This window comes from Falco rusticolus, unplaced genomic scaffold (assembly GCF_015220075.1).
Source record: "Falco rusticolus isolate bFalRus1 unplaced genomic scaffold, bFalRus1.pri scaffold_64_arrow_ctg1, whole genome shotgun sequence".
In the NCBI taxonomy this organism is placed as follows: domain Eukaryota; kingdom Metazoa; phylum Chordata; class Aves; order Falconiformes; family Falconidae; genus Falco; species Falco rusticolus.
In genome coordinates, this window is record NW_023618239.1 from 25372 (window position 1) to 36759 (window position 11388).

An 11388-nucleotide genomic window follows, 5' to 3' on the forward strand; every position below is an offset into this window, starting at 1 on the left:
TGGTTTTAAAACTGCACGCCATTAATACTTGATAGATTAATGAGAGTATGCTTTAACAGCTTGGGGTGTCCCCCTTTCCAAGAGGCTTCTTAGGTTGCACATCCTCTGCCTTCTTAACGAGGAGCTCTGGTTTTGATGCCCGCTGTGCTATGAGGAAAAATCCCCCCTGAGTTTCTGTGTGGTTCAGCAAGAGAACAGGGCAGCAGACTGGCCCTGTAGGCGCTTCTCAAGAGGCCGGCTGGAAAAGTGCTCAGTAAACACGTCTTTTGCCTTCCTGGAGTGACTTGTGTGCATCTTGAATGGTGCTGGTAATAGCGTTGCCTCCTCTGTCTCTTCCAGTGGCATACCCAGATTGTGTGTGTGCGTGGGAGGTCGACGATGAGCTCGGTGGCACTTTTGACCCAGGAGAGCTTTGCCGAACACCGCAGTGGCTTGACGCAGCAGCAGGTGAAAGGTGAGAAGACACAGCTGAGTTCCTGTGATGTGCCTCTAAATAGAGACTGCGCAGGCAAGGTTCCTTGCTGTTAGCCAAGCTCGCTCCATGCCTCCGGCTCCCCCTAAGTGTCCAGGCACGGCGTTCGCCATTCCTAGGCTGGCGGCCTGCCAGACTCTGGCTTTCCACCCACAGGAGCACATCGGTGGTGCTGCACAGTGCAGGGCCAGGCGGAGGCAAGCCTCAGATCTTCACAGAGCTCTGGCTAGCAACGCTGTCAGCCGTGGGGCAGGGCATGTGCAAGCATGGGTCATTGGGCTGCAAGAGAGCCTCGTGGGATCAGTGTGCTGGATTGTCACTTCCTCCTTTGCTCAGCCAGGTGTTGGGGAAAGTCATTATAACCGTATTGACTGACTCACTGATGGGTCTCGGCACCCATTCTCCAGCTGCGAGCTGGCCCGCTTGGCACAGCCCAGTGCACAGCTGAGTCGAACATAAGCTACAGGCTTTCCCTGGACTCTGCCCCAACTAGAGTGCTTCTGCTTCTCTCTGCCTTCTTCCTGGGCATGTGTCTGTCTTGTCCCCTTCTGACCTACAGCCTTGCTGTGTCCCTTTGATTTCCTTCTGCTTGGCCTGTTGTCCCCCGATGAAGCTCCTCTCAACAAAGTTGGCCATAATGTGCTTGTTTGCTGCCACCATTCACTTGCACGGTTGCTTCCTGCATCCATGGCGGCACCTACTGCAGTCTGTGCTGTGCTGAGCTCAGCTGTGCTCCCGACTCGGCTGCTCTCCACAAGCATAACTGTAGCAGGATGAATAGTAGTGCACAAGTCCTTTGTTGTCCCTCTTTGATGATGCCTCAATAGAGTTGCACTGCCTATGAATGGGGGCGTTTCTGTGGGGAGAGCATCTCATTTGCCTTGTTTGCTTCACCGCAGTAACAGCTTTAAACTCTGAAGAAGAGAAGGATCCTCCCACCTACGAGGAAGCCTTCCCTGCGCTCCCTGAGAAAGCACCATGTTTGGAAGCTGCCCGGGAACCTGCTGGGCCCTGGAGCAAAATCCGGCCAATAAAGGCTTCTGTCATCACTCAGGTTGGTGGGAGTGGGTGTCTTATCTCCCTCCTTTTCATCCCTCCAAAAAGTAGGTGAAGTGAAGCTTTCCCTGGAGTATGAAATCCCTTAGTGTGTCAGAGTAACTGCCTCTTTGCTGTCCTTTGCCCTGGCGCACAAGGAAGACTGAAGCTGAATGCTAGGACTGCTCTGGAGGGGGAGGGATGTGTTGAAAAACTGCCCAGACAAAGCTCTGCATCCCTGTTGCACAGATAGCTGGAACAGGCCTGAAGGGAGGATTGCAGAGGGAGGCACTGACAATCCAAAGCACACTGACACCTTGCTGTGCCCTGCTTGTGTCTGTCCCGTGGCTGAGCAGGTGTTCCATGTGCCACTGGAGGAGAGGAAATACAAGGGCATGAATCAGTTTGGAGAAGGCGAGCAGGCCAAGATCTGCCTTGACATCATGCGGAAGACGGGAGCTCACCTGGAGCTGTCTCTCGCAAAGGACCAGGGCCTTTCGATCGTGGTCTCTGGCAAGGCGGAAGCAGTCACGAAGGCTCGGAAGCAGATTGTCGCTCGACTGCAGACTCGGGTGAGGGCATCTAACTGTTTCTGCCTTCGTCTTTGCTCTTCCCCAAGACTCGCAAATGCTTTGAGACCCTTGGGCCCGTGTGCTTGTAAGCCAAAGAGGTATGACTAATTCAGCTTTGCTGTACGTTTTCAAAGCACCCAACTGGCAATTTGGAATGGGAATGAGGCTTAAAATAGGGTTCCAAGGTAATTACAGGCCGTGGTGTTGCATGAAGCGTGGAGCCTGCGATCTCTGGAACATTTGAGTTGCAACCAGTGACTTTGTGCTGAGGTGCTGGTGCTGGAGGGGGTGCAGGAGCCTCACACACAAAGCTAGTAGTGTGTGAGAACGGGACTGTGCTTTTCCTGAAGTCCTTCAGAGGAGAACGTGGAAGGCTGGGAGAAAGAAAAGTAGAGGAAAGGAAGTCCTGCCAAAAGCCAAAAGCTTCGGGTCAGGGTTCTGCATTGTGTAACTCAAGGCACACTGGTAAGGAGCCACAACCCTGTTGTTTCGGTTGCTTCAGTCCTCTAGGTTTTGATCTCTTACCTTAAGGTTCTTGAGCTCATAGTCAAGGTGGTAGCTCTTGTTAGGATGTATCGCAGCCAGGTGTTGCAGTGTGTTTTAAAGTATAATGCCAAAGGTAGGTAATGCAATGTTAATACCATGTCTGCTTAGCGCTGTTCAGCCCCTGTGTCATACCCTGCCAGAGGAAAGAGAAAGGAACGAAACCCTACATCCACAATGTGCATCTGAAAAAACAGTTCAGGTCGTGCCGCCACAGACCCGTGAGCCACTGTTCTCAAATATAGCTCCTTCTGCCCTGGCCCCAGGTCTGGAAGGTGTGTCTGTATTCCAGCTTCTCTTGGGCTTGGCTAGCTTCAGGACAGGAACACAGAGCTGAAAAGTCACACCGAGTGATCTTTTCTTCATCCTTTATTTTTCCATTATAGCTTGAATGTTCATTGTCTGATTGCTGTTAGTGGTTGCCTAATCACAGGGATCAGGAGCACGATAGCAGTCATCAGCTACCAGACCTGTAAAAACTCAGTGAGAAGGGAAGAAGTCAGGAAGCCCTTGTATAGAGCAGCCCTTTAATGGTAGATTGAGAAGGACCCCTTTTGCATGCGGGGCCTTCTAGAAGCAGTCCCAGGAGCAGCATGTGCTACACTTGAAGACGCCTTAGCACTTAAGTAGCGGTAAGCATCTGCTAGCTGCCTGCCTCCTGCAGTAGGTTTCTGGTGTTGAATTTCTCTTTCCTAGGAGTCATACTGTACGTCTTGCTCTCTGTAGCCTTGGCAGCAGATGCCAGAGTTCAGATAAACTCCAGCTGTGCGCTGCCATCTCAGTTGTTGCCTGGTGTCTTACACTGGAGGAGAGGCACCTCCTCGTCTGTGTCGGAAGGCCTTTGCTAATTCAGAGTACTGCTCCTGTGCAAACAGAAGGGTTTTGAGGGAAAGGTGGGCTTTATACTCCTGGCATAGAGGCACTGTAGATCAGCTGGTACAGTGTCAGCCCTCAGACAGAATGTGCTGGGAAGGCGTTGTGTTTGCTCTGAGGAGCAGTACCGCTGAGCAGCGTCTACCTTGCTTTCCCTGGCTCTGTTCCTGTGGATCTGCCAGTGCAGGCAAGGCTTTTCACAGATGCTTGGTTCTTCTGCCGCAGGCTTCAGCGACAGTTGCCATCCCCAAGGAGCACCACCGTTTTGTCATTGGAAAGAAGGGTGAGAGGCTGCAGGACCTGAAGCTCAAAACTGCAACCAAAATGCAGATCCCCCGCCCAGATGACCCCAGCAACCAGATCAAGATCAGCGGCACTAAAGAAGGGATTGAGAAGGCCCGGCACGAGATCCTGCTTATCTCCGCTGAGCAGGTACCTCAGTACTGTGATCTCTCTCATGGCATTAGCTGGTCAGCCTTTTTGCTTCCCCACGGTATAGTCGGAGTTTGTAGCCACCGTGGCTACAGTCAGTGGCTAACGTTAGCCTGAACGGAGACGTATACTGTGCCACTCGCCGGCTGTATGAGCACCGCTGCCAGGTCCTGAAACTTCTTGTGCTGCGTTTTGTCCATCTCTGAAGCCCAAACAAGCATTTGATAGTTGAAGTGAAGCGTCTTAGGTGCCAGCTGGGATAAGGCAGGAGATCACAGGGGTGAATATCGTAAACAAGGAGCAGCAGCAGCAACCGTATTTGTAGATTGAAAGAGGTGGAGATCTACAAGCCCGCAAACTGAGAAGGTTGCTTGGGCCAGAGTGTCAGGCAGGACACCCCTGGGAACTTAGCTGTGCCTGGCAGAGACTGTAATATAGAGGGCAGTTCCCACCAAGGTCTGTTGTGGGCTCTTCCAGGATAAGCGTGCCGTGGAGCGGCTGGACGTGGAGAAAGTGTACCACCCTTTCATTGCTGGCCCTTACAACAAGCTGGTGAGGGAGCTCATGCAGGACACAGGGACGCGCATCAACATTCCTCCACCCAGTGTCAACAAGACCGAGATAGTCTTCACCGGAGAAAAGGAGCAACTAGCCCAGGCTGTGGCTCGCGTTAAGAAGATCTATGAGGAGAAGGTACGGATGGTCCATAAAGCTTCCCACCTTCCCCTGGCACCCGCTCCTAGGCACTCTTCCCTTCTTGTTCTACTTTTGTGCATCCCTCGGTTGCATCTGGCTCAGCAGCCCTTGCAGTACATGACCCCGAATCCTACCGTTTCCTCACTCGGCAGAGTGGGAGCTGGGCTGATACTATCCGGGAGGTGACAGATTTCTGGCTTTTCTGTATCGTGGGAATTAGCAGGCCACCAAGAGCTCCCCTGGCTCTTGTTCACACCGGGGCTACTAAGGAAGGAAAGAAGTGTGAAGTCTACAGTGGTGGCCAGCTGACAGTATCAAAGTTGCTACATAAGCAGAAGTTGCTGAAGAGTGAATGTCACTCCAGTTTATTTCCCACAGCCAACGCTGCTGTGAATATCCTTGTTGTGGGTTGCTGGGCTGTTTCTCCTCGTGGTTAGGTCTGTATTTGTACCGGTCTGGATTTCAACAATCGGCTTATAGCCTGCACAGTGTTGCATCACAGCACTGCCTGGGAGACGGCTGGGAGTTGAACCCTGTTGTCCAACGGGGGGACGGGGACGACGACAACGACATGCCTGTGTGTGTGTGTGTGTGTGGTCTCTTGCATGCCGTGTCCCAGGGAGCTTGACCCAGCATGCTAGTTTTGTACTTCCCCTGTGAATTTTTGAGCACAAGGCTTTCTGTAGGCAGGGGTCCAAGGGGTGCTAGGGTGCTGCCGAGCCACTGTGCTCAGCTTGGCTTTGCTCTTTGCTGGGTGCAGAGTTTGACTGCATCTTGTGCCTCTTCCTGTCGCTCTTGTCCTTCCCCGCCCCCTTGTGATTGATGCCTCAGTGTCTCTGCCCCTACAGAAGAAGAAGACTACTACTCTTGCAGTGGAGGTGAAGAAGTCCCAGCACAAGTACGTCATCGGCCCCAAGGGGAATTCCCTGCAGGAGATCTTGGAGAAGACTGGAGTCTCTGTCGAGATCCCACCCACTGACAGTAGCTCGGAGACGGTGATACTGCGAGGCGAGCCTGAAAAACTTGGGCAAGCATTGACTGAAGTCTATGCAAAGGTACTGACAAGATGGGCTAGGCCTCCTTTGAAGGTCCCATGAAGATACATTTGTGAGCACTGACAGGTGTAGTGGGGGTGGTCTCTCTTGGGCCATTAGAGGTGCAGCTGAGAAGTCAATACCGGACATGCAGCATGGGAATTGGAACTGAATTGTTGTGAAGGCCTCTTCCAGTTTGTCCATCAAACAGCTTCTCTGTTTTTCTGTCTCTCAGGCCAACAGTTTTACCGTCTCCTTGGTCTCTGCCCCCTCTTGGCTTCATCGTTTCATTATTGGAAACAAAGGACAGAACCTGGCCAAAATAACTCAGCAGATGCCAAAGGTATGGATGAGCTGGTTAGCTTAGCACCCCCGGCGTAGAAAAAGGTTTAGTCCAGATCACTCGTCACAGAAGAGAGAGGTGTCTTCTAGCATGGGTAAACCCAGGGGGAAATGACACAGATCTTTGCTGTTCAAGGGAACCCTCTCTTTTACTGCTGCAAACACTGCTCCTCCTATGTTATTGTCATGGGTTGAGCCCTTCCAAGGAAGCTTTATGTGGTGCTGTTTTGAGAACTGATGTAGTAGGATACCTGGAAATGGTGAGTGCAGCAAGGCTTCTCCCTGGTGAGTTAGACGCTATCTAGATAAAGGCTAGATGGGTAAACTTCTCCAAAGCCCTTGCAGAAACCGGGACAGCACCAGAGCCTTGGGCTCTAGGCACTGCCATATGGCCGAAATCGTTAAGTTACTGACTTGTAAAATTGTGGGGATTTTGTTTGGGCTTTTTGGGAAGGAGCGCATCTCTTAGTGGCAGGGATCGATGGTGTAGGCCTGACCAAGAGCATTGGCCTGGCTTGGATCTTGGCAAATTCTTAAGAGATTCATTGTCTTTCACCTCAAGGTTCACATCAAATTCACTGGAGGAGAGGATAACATCACTTTGGAAGGACCTACAGAAGATGTGCATGTGGCTCAGGAACAGATTGAAGCCATGGTCAAGGAACTGGTGAGCTGGAGTTACTAGTTCCAGTAAGAAACTGGGGGAAGAAGGGGCAACAGAGCAGAGGTGATGAGGTGTTTATCACATCCATATGATGTCTTGACATGCTTAATCGAACTTGCAGAAGACAAATTGTGTGGCAGGTGGATGACACCCCTTGGTTATGAAACTCATCCATAGCATTCTTGAAAAGTCAGCATTAATTTTTTTGGTGCAGAGAAGGAAGGATTCTCTTTGTTATAGCTGGAGAGGCATATAAGTAAGTCTTTTCAATGTTTCATGAGCACAATGCTCTCTTCTCAAAGCAGAGGAATGCTTGTGCTCTGCTTAATAGCAGAAGTGCTTGTAGCTGACCGCTGGTGAGTCAGTGCCAATACTGGCAGTAGGCAGTTACTTAGGGCACGAGACAGAAGCGGTGGCCTGTCCTACCTGGCCCTATATAATATACTATATAATATATAATATTTATATATAAAATATATAATTCTTTTTAGATCAACCAGGTGGATTACGCAGAAATCAAAGTTGACCACCAATTCCACCGACACCTCATTGGCAAGAATGGAGCTAACAGTAAGTGGAGTGCCTTTCTAGTCCTTCCCACGCTCACACTCCCTGTGTTTAGTAGATCGTATCAGGGGCTCTGTAGCTCACCCAGTGTGCTGTCTCCATCACATTTCCTCTGCTTTTCTGGAGTGGTGGTGGTACAAGGAGAGAAATGGGCCGTGAGGCCTTGCGATGGCTTTAACGTGTGAAAGTACCTTGGGAGCCTGAACAGTAGTGGAATTACTTTGATGTGTCCTGGAGGCTTTTTTTTTTTTCACGCATTGCTCTGTGTGAATGACATTTTAGCAGCCAGTTGTGGGTGGTGGAAATGTGCTTGGTGAGCTTCTCCCTGTAGAGGAATGAAGGCGGTCGTTTGATTAGCATTGATAACATGCAGCTGTGGCCTTGCCTCAGCGGCAGTGGGCTGATTGACATGGACGATGTGCAGGTGTAGCTGGTTCCCGCTAAGTGGTTAAATAGCCCTGTGGCTTGTGGGAGAGGGTGTGAGATGGAGGAGGAGCAGTGTGCTCTGGCCTCTGGAGGAAGGCTATACAGCACCGGCAGTAGAGTATGGCCAACGGTAAAGCCTTTTTGCGGTCTGCTAGTTTGATAGTGCTGCAACATGTCCCCAGCAAAGAGTTTGGGGTAGAAATGAATGATTATCCTCTGCTCTAAATGTGATACTGTTTGGGGAAGAAACACGCCTCGCTCTGACAAGTGAACAATTGGCTCTGTAGATGCCACAGTATTTACTTGTACAGGTTCTTGTGTGGCACAGGTCTGCTCTCACTGAACTCCAGGGTGAAGAGGCAATTTCCCCTGTCTCAACCCTACCCCACTGAGCCCTTCCCAGAGGCGGGTTTACTTCTTCAACAGCCTCTGAGCAGTGATAATCAAGGTGCCTTGCTTCCAAGTCTTTGCCTAGCAGACTGCGTCACCACAGTCCTTGCCTTGAAGTTAACAGGATTAAGGACCTCTACAAGGTGTCTGTGCCCATTCCCTCGGACAATGAGAAGAGCAACCTGATCAGAATTGAAGGAGACCCACAGGGGTTCCCACAGGCCAAGAAAGAGCTGCTGGAACTCGCTTCCCGTATGGTGAGTGAGTAGGCTGTGATGTTTGGGAGACTGCAGGGTTTGGGCTCTCGTGTTCCCTTGTAACCTTCTGGTGCGAGTGTGTGCCCCTTGCCCACCGAGCACTTGGATCTCATGACAAGTGCAAGTTCCTCTTCACAAATGTCTTCCTCTGTTCCCTCGGGTAGCCCTTCTCTGTCAACGCAGAGTGAATTTTGTCTAGAGAAAAGAGGGACAGTGCTGGCAAGTAAACTGTCGGGCAGCAAACCACTAAGTAAAAGTATATGGCTCTCCAGCTGAACACTCAGAGTGCACTCTGTTCCCATCAGGAAAATGAACGCACCGCGGACCTAATCGTTGAGCAGAAATTCCACCGGACCATCATTGGGCAGAAGGCTGAGCGAATCTGGGAAATCCGGGAGTAATTCCCAGAGGTAAGGCTTTGTAGGAGAGGAGGAATCCAGAGGGGTTATTTCCTACATGGGTAGTAGGCCTGTCGTCACAGAAGTCGTAACTTTAGTGGCTCTGTAGCGCAAGTGTCTGAGAAGATAGTTCTTTTAGCCAGAGGCCGCTAACACGGTTACCCTTTTCTGAATGGGAAAAGGGGATGTGTAGGATCCCCCCAAACCTTTGCATGTGTCTGACACAAGGGCTCTTGCATTTGCTTGAGCTGACTATAAATGACCGCTCCTGCAGGTTATCATCAACTTCCCAGACCCTGCACACAAGAGTGACATCGTCCAACTCCGAGGTCCCAAAAACAAGGTGAAGTGCACCGAGTACATGCAAAAGATGGTGGCAGACCTGGTAAGGAGGTCTTCTGCCTGCTGTTCCCTCCTACGTGCCTGGATAACCCTGGGGCAAAGCAGAGCTCTACTGGCTTGGGTAGAGCTAAAACACCTCAAGAGGAGGGAGCTGTCGACGCTGTTTTGGCTAAATGGAGGCAGGGGGTAGTACCTGTTATGTGAAGGCTATAGGGGAACGTCCTTGCCTTTGTTTATTCTTACAAAAGTCCCTCGTATAGAGAACTTCCTTGGGTCTAAGCTTATTTTCAAAAGCTCGTTTATCAGAGTTCCTGAAGTGGGGCCTCACTTGCCACGACAGTGTAATCTTCAGTTCTCCCTTCCTTTCTCCCTTAGGTTGAAAACAGCTTTTCTATTTCTGTCCCCATCTGCAAACAGTTCCACAAGAACATCATAGGGAAAGGAAGTGCCAACATCAAGACGGTGAGATATCCTTCCTAACTCAAGTGCTCGTGATGATTGCTGCCTGCAGCAAAATCCCACTGGATGCTCTCTCCTGTTCATTGGTGATGTCAAATATAGCCTGCAAGGGCTTTTCTTCTGACATGGGACACTTCTGAGATGTTTATTTTTTTTTTCCTTTGTGGCAGATCCGTAAAGAAAGCAACACCAAAATTGATCTCCCAGCAAAGAACAGCAACTCGGAGACAATTGTTATCACAGGCAAGAGAGCAAACTGTGAGGCTGCTCACCACAGGATTCTTGCCATCCAGAAGGAGCTGGTAAGTGAAACAACGGGCCTTTTGCGGTTGAGAGACTTGACAATTTTGCTAGAAGACACAGAAACAGACGTGGTTGAAATGGGTGAGAGCAGGGTGGAGACAAATGTGTCGGTCTGCTCTTGACTCGTAAACCAAAGTTTGTGACTGCTCCTGTCAGGAGTAGCCAGTCTCCAAGCCCTCTGCTCAGGCATTTCTTCCAGATCTATAAAGCTCCTAGCAAGGTGGGACTTTGAGGGTAAGCAGAGTGGGTGCAAACACGTTTCTGCAGCTTGAGTCAAGAGGCTGGTACTATCCTCCCTTAGGCCAACAGCACAGAGGTGGAGGTCTCTATTCCTTCCAAACTGCACAGTTCCCTCATTGGTGCCAAAGGCCGCTTCGTCCGCTCCATCGTAGAGGAGTGTGGTGGAATCCACATCCACTTCCCCACCAAGGGCTCTGGCAGTGACACCGTGACCATCAGGGGCCCAGCCCAGGGTGTGGTGAAAGCCAAGAAACAGCTGCTGCACCTGTGAAAGAGCACAAGGTCTTAATAAATAAATAAATAAATAAATGGCAACGCTCTGTTTGTGTTGAGAAAGGCATCTAGTCTGACTAACTGGAAGAGAAAAGTGGGCATCTGAAGGAGGGAAGGAGGCCATCAAGTCAGGAAATCGTTGAAGAAAGAAAATGGAAATGTCTATTCCACCTAGATCCCCCCTATTATGAATGGAATGACTGGGTGTCCAAATCACAAGAATATGTATGTAAAGATGTTGTGTAACATCTTAGGAAAACTGTATAAAATAACTAACTTTTCACTGAAAACTTGGGAGCTAGTTTGTCTGGTGCGAGTCGGCTAGCTCCCCGACATTGCACAAAATAAATACCTTTGCTGCTTAAAGACAAAACTGGTCTGTGGGCAGTTACTCTGTGTGCCGTTTTGGCATCAATTTGGTGGGCCAGGCAGGAGAACTCTCCGCCGGTGCTGGAATCCAGGGGCCTGGGGACCCTCGGGGCCCCCAACTGCATCTTCTGTGGGTGAGACTCTCTAACATCTCAACTTCTCACACAGGTGGACAAGGACTTCTGCACGACATAAAAGGTATTTATATTTATTCTTTGCTTTGAATCTTTGATTGTCTTAAGATCTGGGAAGCTGAAAACTTCATTTAGGGTGTCTTAAGATTTGGGGAATTCCTAGAACATAACAACGGACATAGCGCTCTGTGTCTTGTTTGTCTATGTGTTGTCTTTTTACATGTTCAAGATTAGAGTTATGAATCGTAAGTAAAAAAAAAAAAATTCTAGTATTTCTAGGTGAATGGCTGAAAATGCTGCTTAGAGCCAGAAAAAATTAGAACTTGGCAATTGTTCATTGAAACACGTACTTTGTGTGCTAACGCAAACTATCAGCATTCCTAGAGTTGTATGTAACATGCTGCCTGTGTGGCTGAGGGCTGCCCGGCAAGTGTGATGTGTGTGAGAGACACAGTTTAACTGTGAAGTGAGTGGGGAGTCCCAATCTGCGTTTCCATGTTCCCCGCGAGGGGGCCGGCCAGAGACGGACGAAGCAATGGAAAAGTCAACGTATGAAGTGGTGGAATG

General features: G+C 50.0%; 1 protein-coding gene across 1 annotated transcript; it reads left to right on the forward strand.

Annotated features, from left to right (window-relative positions):
- The first annotated feature begins 363 nt into the window (after positions 1-363).
- Positions 364-10353, forward strand: LOC119142160 (vigilin-like). Its single transcript, XM_037374873.1, is given in 15 exon segments — positions 364-454; positions 1372-1526; positions 1864-2079; positions 3721-3927; positions 4405-4620; positions 5472-5678; positions 5893-6000; positions 6562-6666; positions 7155-7233; positions 8164-8303; positions 8609-8713; positions 8976-9086; positions 9419-9505; positions 9673-9804; positions 10107-10353. Coding segments are annotated over 15 exon segments (2154 nt in total). The 5' UTR covers positions 364-378; the 3' UTR covers positions 10317-10353.
- The last annotated feature ends 1035 nt before the right edge of the window (positions 10354-11388 follow it).